The sequence below is a fragment of the Primulina eburnea genome, chromosome 10, assembly GCF_022965805.1.
Source record: "Primulina eburnea isolate SZY01 chromosome 10, ASM2296580v1, whole genome shotgun sequence".
Classification (NCBI taxonomy): Eukaryota; Viridiplantae; Streptophyta; class Magnoliopsida; order Lamiales; family Gesneriaceae; genus Primulina; species Primulina eburnea.
The window spans coordinates 10,338,864-10,357,149 of NC_133110.1; the positions used below are offsets into that span (position 1 = coordinate 10,338,864).

General features: G+C 41.0%; 1 protein-coding gene across 1 annotated transcript; it reads left to right on the top strand.

The window, feature by feature from the left end:
- The first annotated feature begins 15,608 nt into the window (after positions 1-15,608).
- LOC140842883 (phytoene synthase 2, chloroplastic-like) lies at positions 15,609-17,470 on the top strand. The gene is made up of 6 exons (XM_073211086.1): positions 15,609-15,951; positions 16,034-16,084; positions 16,265-16,437; positions 16,526-16,761; positions 17,026-17,218; positions 17,303-17,470. The coding sequence occupies exons 1-6, from the start codon at positions 15,609-15,611 to the stop codon at positions 17,468-17,470; spliced, it is 1,164 nt and encodes a 387-aa protein (XP_073067187.1).
- Positions 17,471-18,286: the final 816 nt, after the last annotated feature.

An 18,286-nucleotide genomic window follows, 5' to 3' on the forward strand; every position in this document is an offset into this window, starting at 1 on the left:
TGCTCCTCGGTGCACTGGAATGCACGGAAACAACTCTCCATGCGCTCTAACCAATCCTCAGCATCATCGGGAGTCTCACCGCCGACTAAAGGCTTAGGCCCCATCTGAATGAAAGGGTGCAAAACAAAACGCCTAGGACCATCCCGACGATGACGATGTTCACGATGACGCCTACGATCGTCCTGGTCACCCCAACGACCTACACTTCCCTGACTACTCTCATCACCAAAGTGGTCAGCCATCGCTACAAGATAGAATGGGGAAAAATAGTAAAATGGTCAACGGAAATCCTAAAACAGAATCTATATCCCAAAATCGTAAGCATGCTCTGATACCATAAATGTAGTGACCCGTTCCAGAATCACCTACTAATGAAGAACTAAGCATGCAATTAACTTAATTAATAATAATCAGAGATAACAGCGGAAATATGGCCAACGACAGTAGTTATACAACCCAATCGAAGTCAGAACAACTCAAAATATATTCGGTACAACCATATCGAATAGAATAGTACTGAAAACTAAACCAACCAGCTACTCACTGTCCTCCTCCTGCTCTTCCCGAGCCATCCAACCTGAGGCCTGCCCCGTGGGAATGGGGTGTCCAAGATAAACAAAACCGAGGACGTGAGCGATAAGAACGCCCAGTACAAAAGCATGAGTATACAAGCCTATATGAAATGCACATGCTATGATATGATACCAGGGTAGTCAAGAAACAGGAGTAACAAAGGATCTCAAAATGCTCAGTCTAGAGGCGCCAAGTGGATAGTGCCGCGCGGTACTCCTCTGGGTCACTGCATCCACTACAAGAACAGACGTGGACCTAAAATGTCCCGGATCACCGAAGCCCTCCGGACCCGTCGGCCACTGTGTACTCTCGGTGTCCATGCGTCCACAAGACAAGACAGGGCTGAGCGGCCCAACAAGATATAGCTTATCTCGAAAGAGATACAGCTCAACAGTAAAGGCTATCTCGAAGGAGATACGGCTCAACATGAAATGCAACATGCATCATAAAACGTGACATAATAGCATGCATCATATGACATATATCAATGCACCACATAATCATGCAACACATATAAGGATGTATACTCGACCAAGATATCTCGGATAGTACTTTCGTACCTCTAACACAGCAAGCCTAGCCTTACGCAACACCGCTAATCAGGTCTAGAACAAGCCTACGCATCAAAAGCATACCCAATGAACAATACTACCATGCTCGACTAGCAAAACCAGTACTACCAAAGGTTTAGGGTTTACCTTCGTCCGTCGACAGACCTTTGATGTCGATTGCCTCGTAACTCAGGCGTCGCTACGCTACCAATCCTGGCAGCTCTTGGCTATCGCTCGACCGACAACTAACCCTAGAATCCTTCCAAACTTCTCAAATATGAGACACAACTCAAGAATTTGCAATGCAAAATGAGGAAATCCGAGCACTATTTATAGGCTATGTTCGGATCCACCGAACCCACTTCGGAACGTCCGAACTCCTACGTGTCCATCGGCTCTTGACACCTCATGATCGGATCCACCGAACCTACACTTCGGATCATCCGAACTTGCATGTAAACTGACGTGTCGATCAACTCTTGACACCTCATGATCGGATCCACCGAACCCACTTCGGATCGTCCGAACTCTTCGGTGCTACCGAACCATCTTCGGTCCGTCCGATCATGACCACGGTCAAAAATTACACATTAAACCTTCTTAATCACCATTAATCCGTTAATTACCCAATTTGGAATTCGGGCTACTACAGATCCCCTTTATTCCCAACAAATAATAAAGTTAGCTACTAGAATTCATAGTAAAAATAAATGCAACAATGTTTAAAATGAAAGAAACTAGATTAGAAATACTAGGCGAGACGAAATCTGCGAAGAACGATGCTCGGAAAACTTCCAATCTTCAATCAAAGCGCAAAGTTCTCTCCAAAAGCTTGTGGCGGCTGCAAAATCAAGTCTGAATCATCCTCTAATTCGTGCCTCCCCCTTGCCATATCAGCCAGCCTCTCCAAATAAGGTAAAGAATCGGCTGCAAAAATCTTGCCAAAAATAGGTGTCGCTCGGGCGGTAGAAAAGTACCGCTCGAGCGCCACACCTTCTGTAAACTTCCTTGGGGTGTGCGGCATTCGCGCTCGGGCGGTAGAAAACTACCGCTCGAGCGCCGACTCTTCTGTACATTGGCCATTCTAAACCATATCTCGCGCTCGGGCGGTAGAAAAGTACCGCTCGAGCGCCGACTCTTCTGTCGAGTTTGTGGACTTGATCATCTTTCGCGCCCGGGCGGTAGAAAATTACCGCTCGGGCGCCGCTCATTCTGTCCGTTGCCTTCTCTTTTGTACACTTTGCTCCATGTTCTGGTTTTACGGCCACTTTTCCTGCAAATTCGTCATGCCCTAGTGAGATATGATAAAATGCAAATGTTTATTCTAAAATGAACAAAATGTGATTGAAATAAACGTATGCACAATGCAAAACACATTCAGACTAATGCAATAAAACACATAAAAACGACACATATCACAGCCCTGTTGAGCTAGCCATGCTTGAGAAATGTTTGAACCATGATATCTAAGCTAAGAGTTATATATTGGCTTCAATGTTGAATGAACTCCGGAGACGGTTCGAGGAAGTGGTGAATGCTGCTGACATTCATCTGCATCTAAAGGAGCATGTTGTTAGGATGATTGGGCTCATCGAGAAATTGGTTGGTCTCGAATTTGTTACACCAAATCTGAAACTCACTCAATGGCCCAAGAAGCATGACAACGTAACAAGTATTTTTCCACCACAAGAAGCATGGATGAGAGGCACAATTGCAAGGAGTAACTCACCAAAATTTTTTGAGGCAATGATATGTTTTACATAGAATTTAATGTCTCAATTAAATCTTCTTCTTGGGTATTGGATACTGGTTATGGTTCTCATCTTTATAATTATTTGCACAAGAGGCTTAAAGATGATGAAACCTTCTTAAAGATGGTAAATGGAGCGAAAGTTGCCGCCAAAGACATCAGAGAAGTTACTTTGATTTTAAAATATAATTTTGAGAGATGTTTTAATCGTTTCTGATTTGGTTAAAAAAATTATTTGTATTCTCGTGTTTAATATATATGATTATTCTTGTGTTTTTGTTGAAGATATTTTCAATATTTACAAAATTGAAGTTTAAATTGGAACTGGTGAATTAGAAAATGATATCTACAAACTGATATTAAAATACATTTCATTAAACAATTATCAAGCACAAAAAGAAACAAAACAAAGAGAAGAAAGTAAGATAATCCAAAAAAAGCACACATGTGACACACAAAAATATTCATATTTTCCAAAGAAGAATGCATAAACTAGTAGGAAATTTATGTTTGAATTTTCAAAAACAAATTATCTAACTACCTGAATAGTTGGAGCCCAATGATTATTCACTAAAGGTAATTTAATAAACACCATATGGATGATGTTTAATCCATACAACATCCAAGTATTTTTTTTATGACAAATTGAATTTCAAAATTTTAAATTTCGCTGCGTTCTTGAATGCGAGAAAACGATATACCGCAAGCTTAATCCTAACAAAAGTCAAAAAAATTTCCATATATGTCCATACATACTAATATTTTTTAGCATTTTTCTATCTTTATCCCTCTCTTTTTTTTTTTTTTTTTTGTAATTTGTAATTATACCTATAATTTATGCAAAATAAGGGGTAAACATATATATTCACAATGCAAAAACGTAATATGAATATATTAGAAATAGATTTTATCAAATGATACCAGGTAATCCTGAGTTTCTTAATCACTTTTGAGGACAGGAGAGGAAAATAAGTAATGGTCCAACATGAGCCAAAAGAAGAGCGATCGGTTTCTTTCATTTAAATTAAATTAATGTTTTGAGAATTTATGGAACTATTTTAAAAGAACAAAGTTTTGCATTCCCTCAAATTCGTTATATATCTCCCCTTGATCAATTTTCTACACCAATGATATGTTGGCTTAAGGATAAATGTGAGGTCATAAGACATATAATTAATTACATAGTTTAGATAGGAAATTCTCAACCCCCACTATGTATGTAAAAAAATCTGGGTCCGCCGGAACAATTTACCTTTTTCTTTTGTGTGTTGAAAACAAAGTGGCAACAAAGAAAGTAGCCATCTTCTATGTTGTATACCTTATTTATTTATTCAACAATGGAATGAAACAATTTCATATTATTGGCAAACACAAGGAACAAAAAAGGAATAAAAAATGGACAAAATCAGTAGTGCAAAAGTAGTCTAACACAAAAACTGTAGTGCCCAAATTTAATACACGTATAACTCATGCATTCATGTAATTATTAAATCAGTTAAATTTTAAATGAGTTTTGGCGATGCATGATTTACTTAAATGCATTATTTTAAATTAATTATGTTTATGCGATGCACGTTAAAATGTTTTTCGAGTTTCATGTTTCAGGCGATCATTCGAGGCGGGATTGAGGAAAAGACCCGGGGACGATTTTTGGCAATTTTAAGGATGGTATATTATTTTAGTTGAGTTTGGGGGTATTTTAAATAATTTAGTGAGTTTTAGCACTTTTAAGTCTAAATAATGTATTTAGCAATTTTAAGAGTTTAAAACTTTTAAAATTAGTATGTTATGAGATGATTAATATTTTAAAGTATAAAATATTTATTTAGAAATTTTAAGACTTTTAAATTTTTAAGTCTAGCATTTGTACCATTTATTTTTATTAAAGTTGTGTTTAGTTGGGGGAAAGTTAGTATTTTTTTAATTAAGTTGCCATTAGTCAATTAGCAACTTTTAAATTAAAAATATATGCTACACACACAAACCCACTTTTACACACAGTAAAAAAAAACGCACGCACACACTTTTACACATACTGATTAGCGCCTAAACTCACACACACACAAATTTCATTCAAGTTTTATTATTTTTCTTAAGAGAAAAGCTAGGGTTCTTCACTTGTAAAGAGCCGCCCCCCCTTCCCCTCAATTTCCAGCGATTTTCGTTGGGTATTTTCAAGGAAAAATCGAGCCGCCTTCGTCCCGGATCAAGCCTCGCTCCATCTCCGCTTCGGTGTCGTCGTTACGGTATCTTTAAATATTAAAAGGCACGTATAATCTGTTCTTTCTGTATCGATCAAGTCATATTATGCGTTGCGTTGTTTTTATGCGTAAAAGTTATGTATGATGCTAGTAGTTTGAGCGGATCATGAATCGGATCAATTTCGAAGGAAAATTTTTAGATCTAAAACTCGTTTTTACTATTCATGTCAAAACTGCGATTTTTCTGTTCATATTTTGGGAAAACTTTCAACGGCAAAAACGTAGAACTTTTCGATACCTTCGATTTGATATATGATTCGAAATTTTTGGACGAAAATTGAGTGAGTTATGGCGTTTTTCGTGGGACTGCTCAAACTGCGACTTTTATGAAAATATGTGTTCCCGAGTTTATTTGTTGCAGGCTTCGTTGGAGATCGACGGGCGATCGTTGTTGCACCTAGGTATGGTTATTATGACGTTGGGTTGTTATTTGACATGTCGTTTCGTGTCGATAGGTACTCGTACACTCTAGAAGTCGTAGGTAACGTTTTAATGTCAAATGCCACGTTTTGAATGGTATGTGTCGTAGGGCGAGCGTCGTCGCTTTGGGAACTGTTACGATAATGTTTTGGTGCCATAGCATGCTAGGATGGGTCTCGGGGTGTCGTTTCATAGTCCGTGTAAGCGAGTCTAGAAGAATAAGCATTGGGTGTTCAGAATTTTCGTAAGTTCGCGATCACAGTGGGTACACGGACCTGTACACGGACCCTGACACGGGGTCCGTGCCTTTGTTGTCCCCTCGGAGTACTTTTCCAGTATCTACACGGACCCCTACACGGATGAGGGCACGGGGTCCGTGCCTTTGGGTTTCACTTAGTGTATTTTTCCAGTGCCTACACGGATGTCCACCCGGACCTCGACACGGGGTCCGTGCCTTTGCTCTCTTCCGGTGTCCACTTCCAGAGTCTACACGGACCCCTACACGGATGTAGGTACGGGGTCCGTGTCCTGCACATTTTTGGGAAAATATTATATCACGTTCGAGGTTTGATGTCATGGTTTAGTGCAAGGGTTATCAAGGTCGTGTCATGGGAAATTTTAGGATGTCCTAAGTGCGATTCCTACGTTTTAGTTATGCGAGTTAAGTATGCAATTTCATGTTAGCTTGTGCAGCAACGACCTCGATCGAAGTCCAACGAATCCCTCAACGCCAAGTAAGTATGTTGACGTGCAAGAAAATATTTTAAGTTTTGAGGTATGCTAAATGTCTTGTGACCATATTATGTTAGGATTGGAAAGCGTTAAATTATGAACGGGGACCAATCCGCCCGTTAAATTATGAACGGGTTAGATCGTGGTTGTGAAGCGTTAAATTATGAACGTGGATCAACTGGCCTGTTAAATTATGAACAGGGATCTTATGTATGCGGCAGTGGATACGTCCCTGTCAGCCCAGTACTGTGGTATAGTCTGATCAGGCTCATTTATGTTACGGGTCACTTGCTTTGAAACATCCTCTACGAAAATTGATGAAGTTATGTATGTTTACGTATGCAGTATGTTTATGAAAGTTTAAGTTATGGCACGTCTAGTTATGTTTGTACGTATGTCAAGTTTCTAGTTATGTATGTCCTATTTTAAAGTTGCATGTGATTTTATTATGTAGTACTCGTTACTTCCAGTTTATACGTGTTGAGTCTTTAGACTCACTAGCCTTGATCGATGCAGGTGATTGTGTGGATGAGGAGACGGGAGGTGGCGACCAAGGGGCAGGCTTGGACTAGGCGGGAGGCTAACCCGAGGACCGCAAAGTTTATGCTTTTATGCAAAGTTTAAAATACTCTGATTTTATGATTGGATCGTGAGACATTTTGAGACAGCTTTGCTTTTAGAAAATTTTAATTGTGATGATTGATTTTAAAGATATTTTTATGATTGATGAGTGACGACCGTATCGATGTTATGTTTTCTTTTATTTAAGAAAATTTTTAATTTTTCCGCAAATTTATAGTAGTAAAGAATACGGTTCGTTACAGTTGGTATCAGAGCGGTGTTCTTGTAAAGGGTTACGCCTACTGCCAGTCGCAAGAAGCTCTCGAAGTCACACCTCAAGTCTGTAAGTTTTAAAGTTTTGAGTTATGCTATGTATTATGCATTAAGTCATTATTACATCACGTCTATGTTTTAAAGTCGATTTACGTGCATCTTATTGGTATTATATTCATGCATGTTGGGTTTACGTGTTGGGTAATTGTTGGAACAGTATGCCTCCTAGACGTTTGGTTGACCGGGAAACAAGGGATGAGAACAGGGAACACCGAGTTGAGGACAGAGAGCATCGAGAGGAGGAGAGGGCCAATCCCCCTCCGCCTCCACCACCAGATATGCAGGCTCAGATGCTTGCTGGTATGACGCAATTCTTCGCACAGTTTGCGAGGAACCAGACTGCTGTAGGCCCCGAGGAGAGGCCTAGACCTGAGGCGGTATATGAGAGATTCCGGAGGATGAGTCCGAAGGAGTTTTCGGGTACCACTGACCCGATGGTAGCTGAGGGGTGGATCAAATCCATCGAAGTGATTTTCGACTTTATGGAACTGACCGACGCAGATAGGGTCAGATGTGCCACGTTCCTTCTGACAGGGGACGCCAGATTGTGGTGGGAGAGTGCATCAGTGGCAGTCAACTTACAAGTACTGCCATGGAATGGTTTCAAGGAGGTGTTCTACTCCAAGTACTTCACTGAGGAAGTACGAACCCGACCCACCAACGAGTTCATGACGCTGCGGCAAGGAGATAGTAGCGTGTCAGAGTTTGTGAGAAAGTTTGAGAGGGGGTGTCACTTCGTGCCCCTCATTGCGAATGATGCCCAAGCAAAGTTGAGGCATTTTTCTGAATGGTCTGCGGCCGATCCTACGCCGTGACGTCCGAGTAGCTGGTCCCACTTCTTATGCAGTCGCCGTGTCCCGAGCTTTGGCGGCAGAACAGGACCAGCGAGATATTGAGGCTGACAGGCAGGGCAAGAGGCCCTATCAGGCTCCACCACAGCCTCACCATCAACAGCAGAATCAGCGACCCCACTTTAAGAAACCGTATCAGGGGCCGCCAGCGAAGAAGCCTTATCAGGGACCACCAAAGGGCAAGGGTCCAGTTCAGCAGCAAGGGGCGCCTCAGAAGCCCGTTGCCTTTCCCGTGTGTCCTAAATGCAATCGTCAACACCCGGGACAGTGCTTGTATGGATCAGGCAGGTGCTTCAAGTGTGGAGCTACAGATCATATGCTGAAGGAGTGCCCGCAGTGGAAGCAGCCAACCCAGGGCAGGGTATTCGCCATGCATGCACAGGAGGCGGACCCAGACACTACTTTACTGACAGGTAACCTTTCTACCTAAGCTCGACTTTTCGTCGCCTTGCATGTGGAATTTTATTTGAGATGAGTAGGATGCTAATATTGTTTGAATACATTTGGGTTACTAGCTTGTTAGTGTTTTGGGGTATAAGTTGTGTTGTGCTAACGCTTCTCAGGGAATATTTTCATAAAGAGATTAGCTACAACTGCACTGATAGACTCAGGAGCCACCCACTCCTTCATATCGGAGACGTTTGCCAATCATTTGGACCTCAAGTCCATAGGCCTAGACGTGAACTTCTCCGTGACAGTCCCGTCAGGGGAAGAACTGTTGGCTACCAGTGTGATCAGAGATATTGATCTAGAACTGCATGGCCACCTAGTATACGCAGATTTAATCCTACTGCCGATGCCAGAGTTCGATATTATATTGGGAATGGACTGGCTGACTAAGAATAGAGTTCTGATAGATTTTCAGAAGAGGTCAGTTTTAGTTAGACCGCCGGGCATGGAGCAATTTCTTTTTGAGCCAGCCAGATGGAGAAGCTTTCCTCGCATGATTTCATGCATGCAGGCGAGGAGTTTGATCTCCAAGGGATGTCAAGCCTTTTTGGCTAGTATTATTTCAGCGCCTGACGTGTCCACTCCATCCTTATCAGAGGTGCCAGTAGTCAAAGAATTTCCAGACGTCTTTCCTGATGACGTCACCGGTCTTCCACCAGAGAGAGAGGTGGAGTTTGCAATCGATCTCGCGCCAGGCACAGCGCCAATCTCCAAGGCGCCATACAGATTAGCTCCAGCTGAGATGTTAGAGCTCAAACAGCAGATTCAGGAGCTCCTTGACAAAGGATTTATTCGCCCTAGTTTCTCACCGTGGGGCGCACCAGTGCTCTTTGTAAAGAAGAAGGATGGGAGCATGAGGCTGTGCATCGACTACCGTGAGCTGAACAAGGTAACGATCAAGAACAAATACCCGTTGCCTAGAATCGAAGACTTGTTCGATCAGTTGCAGGGAGCTACCGTGTTCTCTAAGATAGATCTTCGATCAGGGTATCATCAGCTGAAAGTAAAGGATGCAGATGTTCATAAGACAGCTTTCAGGACCAGATACGGGCATTACGAGTTCTTAGTAATGCCGTTTGGATTGACCAATGCCCCAGCTATTTTCATGGACCTCATGAACCGAGTATTTCAGCCGTTCCTCGATCAATTCGTCATAGTATTCATTGACGACATTCTTATTTACTCGAAGAGCCATGAGGAGCACAACCAGCATTTGAGGACAGTTTTGCAGACCTTGCAGAGTCGCAAGTTATTTGCGAAGTTCAGTAAGTGTGAATTTTGGCTACAGAAAGTTGCATTTTTGGGGCATATAGTATCCAGCAGTGGTATTGAGGTGGACCCATCGAAGGTGGCAGCCGTTAAAGAATGGGTTGAGCCAAAGAACGCATCTGAAATCCGCAGCTTTTTGGGTTTAGCAGGCTACTACCGTAAGTTTATTAAGGGATTTTCGTCCATAGCAGTGCCGCTCACCTCACTAACCAAGAAAAATGCAAAGTTTGTGTGGAGCGAGGAATGCCAGAAGAGCTTCGACACCTTGAAGCAAGCTCTTATTTCAGCGCCAGTGCTAGCCATGCCGACAGGGCAAGGCGAGTTTGTGCTTTATACCGATGCATCCAAGCTCGGATTAGGCGCAGTGTTGATGCAGCAGGGTCGGGTCATAGCTTATGCTTCCAGACAGTTAAAGGTGCACGAGAAGAACTACCCGACGCACGACCTTGAATTAGCCGCCGTTGTCTTCGCATTGAAGATTTGGAGACACTATCTATACGGCGAGAAATGTCAGATTTTCACCGACCACAAGAGTCTCAAATATTTCTTCACGCAGAAAGAGTTGAATATGAGACAGAGACGGTGGTTAGAACTTGTGAAAGACTATGACTGCGAGATTAGCTACCATCCGGGAAAAGCTAATGTTGTCGCAGACGCCTTGAGCAGAAAAGTGGCAGTGGTAGCTCAGTTGACAGCTCAGAGACCACTACAGTCGGAGATTCGGAAGTTTGGTCTAGAGATTTATCGTGTTGGCAAGGCTCCTAGGCTGTCTAATCTGACAGTCAAATCTGATTTGCTAGACCGAATCCGAGCATGTCAGTCTTCAGATGAGCAGTTACAGAAATGGCGACTGAAAGACGAAGCCAAGGGCAGTGTGTTGTACACAGTTTCAGACGGCATCGTGAGATACAGAGGTAGAATGTGGGTGCCTAGTGTTGGTTCGATCAGACAGGATATTTTGACAGAGGCACACGCATCTCCGTATTCCATTCACCCAGGAGGCACCAAGATGTACAAAGACCTTCAGTTATTGTATTGGTGGCCAGGGATGAAGCGAGACATCCGTAGGTTCGTATCAGAATGCCTCACTTGTCAGCAAGTAAAAGCTGAACATCAGAGACCAGCAGGGTTGGTAAAGTCACTCCCCATCCCCGAGTGGAAGTGGGAGAACATTACTATGGATTTTGTAGTTGGATTACCGAGATCAGTCAGAGGATCGAACTCCATTTGGGTTATAGTGGACCGACTCACTAAGTCAGCGCATTTTCTGCCAGTGAAGACGACTTTCTCCATGACGCAGTATGCGGATCTTTATATCCAGGAGATCGTCCGGTTGCATGGTTTCCCAGTCTCTATTGTGTCCGACAGGGACCCGAGGTTTACATCGTCATTCTGGAGGAGCTTACATGCAGCCATGGGGACGAAGTTACTGTTCAGTACAGCTTTTCACCCGCAGACAGATGGCCAGTCTGAGCGAGTGATTCAGATTTTGGAAGACTTGCTAAGAGCTTGCATGATTGATTTTCAAGGAACTTGGGAGTCTAGACTACCTCTAGTGGAGTTCACATACAACAACAGCTTCCAAGCATCTATTGGTATGGCTCCCTATGAGGCGTTGTACGGGAGGAAGTGCAGATCACCAGTTCATTGGGATGAAGTTGGTGAGAGGACAGAACTTGGTCCAGAAATAGTTCAGCAGACTGCAGACGTGGTGGTCAAGATTCGTGACAGAATGAAGACCGCCCAGAGCCGTCAGAAGAGCTATGCAGATAAAAGGAGGAGAGATCTCGAGTTTGCCGTAGGAGATCACGTTTTTATCAAGATAGCACCTATGAAGGGTGTTATGAGATTTGGAAAGAGAGGTAAGTTGAGTCCGAGGTTTATTGGACCGTTTGAGATCTTGGACAGAGTTGGGACGCTAGCGTATCGTGTAGCCCTTCCGCCGAATCTGGCCGGGGTGCACAATGTGTTCCATGTCTCGATGTTGAGAAAATATTTGGCTAATCCCTCTCATGTGCTGAGTTATGAGCCGTTACAGTTGACTCCAGACCTGTCTTACGAGGAGAAACCAGTCCAAATCCTAGACAGACAGGAGCGCAGACTTCGGAACAAGACGACTAAGCTAGTCAAAGTTCGATGGCTGAATCAATCGGTGGAAGAAGCCACTTGGGAGTCAGAGGCCGACATGAGACTTCGCTACCCGGAGTTGTTCGGTAAGACTTAATTTCGAGGACGAAATTTTTATAAGTGGGGGAGGAACTGTAGTGCCCAAATTTAATACACGTATAACTCATGCATTCATGTAATTATTAAATCAGTTAAATTTTAAATGAGTTTTGGCGATGCATGATTTACTTAAATGCATTATTTTAAATTAATTATGTTTATGCGATGCACGTTAAAATGTTTTTCGAGTTTCATGTTTCAGGCGATCATTCGAGGCGGGATTGAGGAAAAGACCCGGGGACGATTTTTGGCAATTTTAAGGATGGTATATTATTTTAGTTGAGTTTGGGGGTATTTTAAATAATTTAGTGAGTTTTAGCACTTTTAAGTCTAAATAATGTATTTAGCAATTTTAAGAGTTTAAAACTTTTAAAATTAGTATGTTATGAGATGATTAATATTTTAAAGTATAAAATATTTATTTAGAAATTTTAAGACTTTTAAATTTTTAAGTCTAGCATTTGTACCATTTATTTTTATTAAAGTTGTGTTTAGTTGGGGGAAAGTTAGTATTTTTTTAATTAAGTTGCCATTAGTCAATTAGCAACTTTTAAATTAAAAATATATGCTACACACACAAACCCACTTTTACACACAGTAAAAAAAAACGCACGCACACACTTTTACACACACTGATTAGCGCCTAAACTCACACACACACAAATTTCATTCAAGTTTTATTATTTTTCTTAAGAGAAAAGCTAGGGTTCTTCACTTGTAAAGAGCCGCCCCCCCTTCCCCTCAATTTCCAGCGATTTTCGTTGGGTATTTTCAAGGAAAAATCGAGCCGCCTTCGTCCCGGATCAAGCCTCGCTCCATCTCCGCTTCGGTGTCGTCGTTACGGTATCTTTAAATATTAAAAGGCACGTATAATCTGTTCTTTCTGTATCGATCAAGTCATATTATGCGTTGCGTTGTTTTTATGCGTAAAAGTTATGTATGATGCTAGTAGTTTGAGCGGATCATGAATCGGATCAATTTCGAAGGAAAATTTTTAGATCTAAAACTCGTTTTTACTATTCATGTCAAAACTGCGATTTTTCTGTTCATATTTTGGGAAAACTTTCAACGGCAAAAACGTAGAACTTTTCGATACCTTCGATTTGATATATGATTCGAAATTTTTGGACAAAAATTGAGTGAGTTATGGCGTTTTTCGTGGGACTGCTCAAACAGCGACTTTTATGAAAATATGTGTTCCCGAGTTTATTTGTTGCAGGCTTCGTTGGAGATCGACGGGCGATCGTTGTTGCACCTAGGTATGGTTATTATGACGTTGGGTTGTTATTTGACATGTCGTTTCGTGTCGATAGGTACTCGTACACTCTAGAAGTCGTAGGTAACGTTTTAATGTCAAATGCCACGTTTTGAATGGTATGTGTCGTAGGGCGAGCGTCGTCGCTTTGGGAACTGTTACGATAATGTTTTGGTGCCATAGCATGCTAGGATGGGTCTCGGGGTGTCGTTTCATAGTCCGTGTAAGCGAGTCTAGAAGAATAAGCATTGGGTGTTCAGAATTTTCGTAAGTTCGCGATCACAGTGGGTACACGGACCTGTACACGGACCCTGACACGGGGTCCGTGCCTTTGTTGTCCCCTCGGAGTACTTTTCCAGTATCTACACGGACCCCTACACGGATGAGGGCACGGGGTCCGTGCCTTTGGGTTTCACTTAGTGTATTTTTCCAGTGCCTACACGGATGTCCACCCGGACCTCGACACGGGGTCCGTGCCTTTGCTCTCTTCCGGTGTCCACTTCCAGAGTCTACACGGACCCCTACACGGATGTAGGTACGGGGTCCGTGTCCTGCACATTTTTGGGAAAATATTATATCACGTTCGAGGTTTGATGTCATGGTTTAGTGCAAGGGTTATCAAGGTCGTGTCATGGGAAATTTTAGGATGTCCTAAGTGCGATTCCTACGTTTTAGTTATGCGAGTTAAGTATGCAATTTCATGTTAGCTTGTGCAGCAACGGCCTCGATCGAAGTCCAACGAATCCCTCAACGCCAAGTAAGTATGTTGACGTGCAAGAAAATATTTTAAGTTTTGAGGTATGCTAAATGTCTTGTGACCATATTATGTTAGGATTGGAAAGCGTTAAATTATGAACGGGGACCAATCCGCCCGTTAAATTATGAACGGGTTAGATCGTGGTTGTGAAGCGTTAAATTATGAACGTGGATCAACTGGCCTGTTAAATTATGAACAGGGATCTTATGTATGCGGCAGTGGATACGTCCCTGTCAGCCCAGTACTGTGGTATAGTCTGATCAGGCTCATTTATGTTACGGGTCACTTGCTTTGAAACATCCTCTACGAAAATTGATGAAGTTATGTATGTTTACGTATGCAGTATGTTTATGAAAGTTTAAGTTATGGCACGTCTAGTTATGTTTGTACGTATGTCAAGTTTCTAGTTATGTATGTCCTATTTTAAAGTTGCATGTGATTTTATTATGTAGTACTCGTTACTTCCAGTTTATACGTGTTGAGTCTTTAGACTCACTAGCCTTGATCGATGCAGGTGATTGTGTGGATGAGGAGACGGGAGGTGGCGACCAAGGGGCAGGCTTGGACTAGGCGGGAGGCTAACCCGAGGACCGCAAAGTTTATGCTTTTATGCAAAGTTTAAAATACTCTGATTTTATGATTGGATCGTGAGACATTTTGAGACAGCTTTGCTTTTAGAAAATTTTAATTGTGATGATTGATTTTAAAGATATTTTTATGATTGATGAGTGACGACCGTATCGATGTTATGTTTTCTTTTATTTAAGAAAATTTTTAATTTTTCCGCAAATTTATAGTAGTAAAGAATACGGTTCGTTACAAAAACTCTTGTGAGACGGTGATCTCACAGATCAATTTCGTGGGTTGAATCTCTTATTTGGGTGGGTCGAATCTTTTATTTAGATCAATCGGTAGGATTGATCCGTCTCACAGATAAAGATTCGTGAGACTATCTACCTGCTCAAAGTGTAAATCAGATAACAATTTGGTTGCTTTTATCGCCCGCCACTTGAGTGAAATTACTTCAGTAGCTTTTAAATAAACTTCCACTTGGAACGAAGTTAAAGCTCCATGACAAAAACATAATATTACGAGAAGACAAGCCATGAAAATTTAGTGTCGAGAAAAAGGAATCCACGGAGGCAAAGATTCTGATGACACCAAAAAGACTATTTTAGAAACAATAATAATGTCTTGGAAAATATATATCCAAAGACAAAATGGAATCTTTGTGATTATGCTTTGCGATTATTCCTATTTTTAGATAAAATTAAGAATTGAGATGACATTGATTGAAAAATTAAGAATTCGAGGTGAACACTATGTTGACAAGCGATGTATGATATAAATTGATATATAAAAAAGGATGAGATGGAAAATTAAATTTATTATATATATATAATATATATATATATATATATAATAAATTTGTACAAATTATTAATTATTTTTATTGTCTTTATCTTAACTAACATGAGGGAAAACTTTGTGCAATTATTAATTATTTTTATTCATACTTTAATATTACCAACCAAGAAAATTAAAGAGAGAACAAAGGGTTTTTTTTTTTAAAGAGAGCCTAAAAAAACTAAGTTTGATATCCTTAAAAAGTTGCCAAAATGAGTATAGCACTCCCTTATGCAGCGAACCAGACCATAACATCAAGAAACTGCGTATTCTTACAACAAAATTTCGCGAAAACAAGTGCAAGATCGGAAGTGATCATTTCTATTCCAAACAAATTGAGAAAGGATTCCTCCCATCTCCCTGAGTTATCGATAAAAAATGGAGTATGTTCCACGGACGAGGTGGTACGCGAAATCGTTCACAGACAGTCGAAAAACATCGATCCAAATGCATATAATGCTCGCAGAAGATCAAGCTTCCATCCTACGTTTCTTGAAGAAGCATATGAAAGATGCAAGGATATTTGTGCTGAATATGCCAAAACATTCTACTTAGGTACAGTTGCACTACATTAGTTGCTAGAACTTGTGGAGAATCTTGTCCTAGATATTAAATACAAGAAGTCTTTCTGATGCAGGAACATTGCTGATGACCGAGGATAGACAGAAAGCAATATGGGCCATCTATGGTTAGAGATATGGTGCCTTTCTGTTTCTTTTAGAATTGAACTTATGCCTACGTACACAAAATGAATAGCTACCCATCGCATAGTCGCGTACTATGGTGGAGCCATTTGTTGCTTCCCAACACGTTTTCAACCATACCATCGCTTTTCCCATTCATTTTTGGCTTTCTTTTACTCTTGCAGTGTGGTGCAGGAGGACCGATGAGTTGGTGGATGGCCCTAACGCCGCCCATCTCAGTTCAGCCGTTCTTGATAGATGGGAAGAAAGATTGGAAGATATCTTCGATGGCCGCCCTTATGACATGCTTGATGCTGCGCTAACCGATACAGTCCACAGCTTCCCTTTAGACATAAAGGTGATTTAAAATCACTAATCCAACACCATAAATTGATGTAGTTTTTCCCTTGTTATAACCATAGTTATGCTATAATTTTGATTTGTAGCCATTTAAGGATATGATTGAAGGGATGAGAATGGACACAATGAAGAATAGATATGCAAACTTTCATGAGCTTTACTTGTATTGCTACTACGTGGCCGGAACAGTTGGACTGATGAGCGTACCAGTGATGGGGATTGCAGCGGAATCGTCACTTTCAGCTCTCAGCATCTACAACGCAGCTCTCTACTTAGGCATAGGCAATCAACTCACCAATATCCTAAGAGATGTGGGTGAAGAGTAAGTCTTCGTTCCAATGTTATGGAGGACTCTAAATTGAGGTCACCTCTTTATATTTTACTAATTCTACATAAATATGAATATGGTCCTCAGAATCCATGCATGTTCCGTACTTTTTCATGGACTTCAAATAGTATGGCTCCCACATGTTAATGTAAATATTGGGTCGTGGATCGGAATTCTAAACTTGGAATACAAATCATAATAAATACTAATCAACGTGCTTAACTCTAAAATCCAAATATTGTGTGGTTGTTTATTCAGTGCATCAAGAGGGAGAGTATATCTACCCCAAGATGAGCTTGATAAATTCGGTTTGAGGGACGAAGACATTTTCTCAAGAAAAGTGAGTGATGAATGGAGAGGATTCATGAAGGAACAGATCACCAGGGCAAGGTTTTACTTTGATCAGGCTGAAGCTGGAGCATCTCAGCTCGACAAACCGAGTCGTTGGCCGGTACATACTTATAATTAATTATCTTGTTATATTTATGTGACGCGAGTTTCTGCTTAATTCGATAAGTGAAAGAACTGTTTGTAGGTGTGGTCATCATTGATGCTGTACCGTATGATATTGGACTCGATCGAAAGCAACGATTACGATAACTTGACAAAAAGAGCCTACGTTGGAAGGACCAAGAAACTAATGACACTGCCGCTTGCCTTCACCAGAGCGCAGTCAGATCCCAGGCTGGTTGTTTTTCAATAGAAATTTATAATATTTTAAATGTTACTTTCTGTTAATTTGGAGAAGTTACGGCGACCAAACCTTTTCCCCTCATTCTGATATGTTATTTATGTTATCCTCGTAATATACCTCATGGGCATCATCTAATAATACGTTAGAGTGTGCATTGGTTTACAAAAATTTACGTCCCCAAGTATAACTGTCACGCCAAGAGACCGGAGTTAGTCGAGATCGACGTAGTTTTACAACTATATACACAATCGAAAACATCAAGCCTCGTGTACATTATAAACCAAAAATCAATTTATAACTCATAAACAAACGTAAAATTGTTTTTACAACGAAAATTCTCGAAAGCGATAAACCTATGCATAAGTGTTTTAAGTGTTTACAACAGAAAAACAAAGAAAAACGAACATAGATCTAATTTAATTTTGTCCATCATCAGCCCCAAAACTGGCCCTGTTCTTCTTTCTCTATTTTCTCTTCAGACTTATCTTGGGAGCGAGAGTACGAGGTGAATGATATGGTCGTCATTCAGCATGTGGGGGCCGTTCGAGCACATGCATAAAATGATTCATATTATCAACATAAGTATTTTTTTTACTAGGTACTGAAATTCCTCTACTTTCCATAGTTTAGCTAATGGTGATATCAGTCCCCAATTTTTACTTTTCTAAGCCAGTGTTTGGTTGCCTTGATTAGGTGGGTTTATTTTTTTTTTTAACCCACCTAATCACTCGTTTGGTATAGTTTTTATTTAACCAAGTTAATCCCTCCTATAAATGATTAAGTTATATTAGGTAGGTTAAAATAATACCTCCTCACCTCCTAGGA